Below are 3,055 nucleotides of genomic sequence, written 5' to 3'. Positions count from 1 at the left end.
GGCCTCCAGACCCTCAATGTGAACAACCCCTATCAATGATCAATGATGGCTTATTTTGGCTTTAAAAAATGCCACTTATTAAAAAAAACATGATTAGTCTTTTGAACTAGTTTTATAAAAAAATCTATTAACCACAGTGCCTGAGTGCTGTAATGCACATTGCACACTGAATGTGGTCAGATCGCCATTATAGCTCCCCTTGCCTTTCCCTGAAAACCTCTCTTTGTCCTTGGTTGTAAGTTGGACTGCAGCAATTCATGATGAATCAGGATAATAAATATTGATGATAGCGATACTTATACATTTCAATTTCAAAATAAGAATTCAGAAACAAGGAGTATTTTACACCCCCCCCCCAAAAAAACAATACACTGGAACTCTGGCCATCCTCCTGCATAAAAAGCTTCTCCGATTTCGTGCTGTTGTGAGCGTGGCAGTAAGCCCCTTGGCAGTGCTCTCCATGGCTACTCTTCGAAGCATGCAAGTGCTTGTATGCCTCCTTATGTTATCATTCTGGGGAGCCCTCTCCCAAAGCAATCCTTCAGTCGCTCACACCACTGCATTTCAAGCCGATTTTGATGTCATGTGGGCAACTGATCATATCAAGTCTTCTCCAGACGGGCGCATGTGGAACCTAGTCCTTGATCAGACCTCAGGTTAATGGCCTTACAACGTAATTAACGATTAATCAGCAATTCATCCCTGCTAAATGTATGCAGTTGGGTGGGTGCAAGGTTAATTGACCATGAATTCGGATTTGTTTGCATACACTTAGTATGTTTTCATGTTAATGCATGTTGCCGCGCAGGTTCCGGCTTCCAGTCGAAAGGCAAGTTCAGATTTGGGTGGTTCAGCATGAAGCTGAAGCTGGTTCCAGGGGACTCTGCAGGCGTGGTTACTGCGTACTATGTAAGTGGTGTTCAAGCTAATGTCGTTGTATAATTAGGGTGTTATGATTAATTCCATTGTGATAAGGTGCTGTGTGTGATGGGTTGGGTTTTGGGGGTGGTGCAGTTATCTTCCAACACAGAGAATAGGGACGAGATGGACTTTGAGTTTCTGGGCAACAAGAGTGGGCAGCCATACGTGCTGCAGACCAACATGTATGTGAACGGGATTGGGGGCCGCGAGCAGAGGATGGACCTGTGGTTTGATCCCACGGACGAGTTCCACACCTATTCCATTCTCTGGAACAGCCACTCCACTGTGTAAGAAAGACCCTCACTTGTTGCATGTTAATTATCTAAGCATCCCTTCATGTGCTATTATTTTTTCTAATCAGTTGAAAGATGTGAATCATTTTCTGATTGTTTTTTTCTTATGCACATGTATCTGTCCACTCTGCCACATGTACTTGTCCACTCTACTGCACATGTATTTGTCCACAATGTTAGGTTGGTTTCAGACAGGGTGATGGATTAGATGGTCAAACTCGCCACCAAGCGCATAGCCCAGTTGTTAGGGTGTTTGATGTCCATGCATGAGGTTGCTGCTCAAACCCTTTGGCGACTTGAGGTGGTGCCTTGTAAAGATGGGGTGTGTAGTAATTTCCAATGTCTGTTGGAATGTTTGCCACCTCAGATGCAACTCTTTCAGCAGTTCTTGTCTGAATTTAGCCTTACAAATAATGACTTCTATGCATAGTCTTAGAGGACTTTGTAGATACTTAATAATGGTTATAAGCCACTGCAAGTAGTGCATAATAAAATGACTTAGGAGGTTAAACAATGACTAACCAATGTGAGTGGGGAGAGAAATTGTGCTTTAAATTCAAGAGGAAAGTAATACAAGCAATGCAAGTAGTTCAAGTAGTCCACTAGGCACCGCCCTAACCCCAATGCTTACAGAAAACTGGTCTTTAGTGTACTTTCAACGGGCAAGAAATTAAGAAAATAAATTTTATTAAACACATATATATATATATATTTGGTTATTAAACCAGTTAATAGCAAGATTTTTATTAATGAAAACCGACTCTTTCTAGACCAGTTGAGAAAACAGTTTTTTTTCGTGAGCACTGGCCCTAACCAAGCTTTTGAGCAGAATTAAAGCTTTGGACAATAATTGATTGCATTTGCATGTGTTGCAGGTTCTACGTGGATCAGGTCCCCATAAGGGTGCACAGAAACACCCCAAAAACGGAGGCTATGTATCCATCCAAGCAGCCCATGTATGTCTTCTCCAGCATATGGAACGGGGACGGGTGGGCGACCAGGGGAGGTCTGGACAAGATCAATTGGCAGGCCGGCCCCTTCGTCTCAACCTACGAGAAGTTCCACGTGGATGCATGCCAGTGGGAAGAGGAGGCGCCACCGGCCTGTGCCAGCGCCACCAGCCAGCAGTGGTGGGATCAGCCGGAGGCCTGGTCACTGAAGGAGCATGAGAAACTCACCTACAGATGGGTCACCGCCACCTTCATGCAATACAACTATTGCACAGACAAGGCCCGTTACCCCACCCCTCCTGCCGAATGCACTGTTGGGCTCGATTAATCCATATGCACGCACACCCACCACTCCCCCCCTCTCTCCCTCCTTGTGGTTTCTCTTGCCTCTTAAGACTAGCTCTCTACCCTTTTATCTCCTTTGTAGATACGTTTGTCATAGTCCATTTCTTTCTGCATAGTATCGGCTTCTTTTGTTTCACTTCTTTGATGTGGAGGACTTCTATCTGAAACTCTTGCAATTGGCAATTGTATACATATGCCTCTATCGTGTGCATTCCTAAACAGTAGTATTAGTGTCTAGTTAATCATCGCTTTGAGTTATCTCAACCTTCGGAAGAGGAAAGTACCAACAGTCATGGTATATACGGATAGTGCTGAATGCTCCACAAGAGACATCGCCAGTGATCACTTGTGTGCAGCCTAGTCTGTTGAGCGTGTGTGGGGTGTGTTGTCTCACTGTGAGAGAGACACACACACACAGAGAGAGAGAGAGAGAGAGAGAGAGAGAGAGAGAGAGGTAGAGAGAGAAACGGTGGGCCTAGGTCTCAAATTTGAAGGGAGGTGGCGAACTTTTAACACATGGCATTAGGGGACGGGTTGTAATTACAT

General features: G+C 44.5%; 1 protein-coding gene across 1 annotated transcript; it reads left to right on the top strand.

Moving 5' to 3' along the window:
* The first annotated feature begins 349 nt into the window (after nucleotides 1-349).
* LOC147612404 (putative xyloglucan endotransglucosylase/hydrolase protein 8) lies at nucleotides 350-2,621 on the top strand. Its single transcript, XM_086783015.1, has 4 exons — nucleotides 350-656; nucleotides 809-909; nucleotides 1,015-1,208; nucleotides 2,090-2,621. The coding sequence occupies exons 1-4, from the start codon at nucleotides 461-463 to the stop codon at nucleotides 2,490-2,492; spliced, it is 894 nt and encodes a 297-aa protein (XP_086639141.1). The 5' UTR covers nucleotides 350-460; the 3' UTR covers nucleotides 2,493-2,621.
* Nucleotides 2,622-3,055: the final 434 nt, after the last annotated feature.

Source organism: Cibotium barometz, chromosome 45 (genome assembly GCF_041138505.1).
Source record: "Cibotium barometz isolate CiBa-2024 chromosome 45, ASM4113850v1, whole genome shotgun sequence".
NCBI lineage: Eukaryota > Viridiplantae > Streptophyta > Polypodiopsida > Cyatheales > Cibotiaceae > Cibotium > Cibotium barometz.
The sequence above is the reverse complement of the archived record's forward strand: the minus strand, read 5'-3'. Positions and strand labels throughout refer to the sequence as shown.

Bases quoted from the DNA above. Each gene is read 5' to 3' on its own strand.
- LOC147612404 (XM_086783015.1), top strand. From the start codon at position 461: ATGGCTACTCTTCGAAGCATGCAAGTGCTTGTATGCCTCCTTATGTTA. The intron at 657-808 runs GTTAATGGCCTT...GTTGCCGCGCAG, and splicing joins AGTCCTTGATCAGACCTCAG to GTTCCGGCTTCCAGTCGAAA. The intron at 1,209-2,089 runs GTAAGAAAGACC...CATGTGTTGCAG, and splicing joins TGGAACAGCCACTCCACTGT to GTTCTACGTGGATCAGGTCC.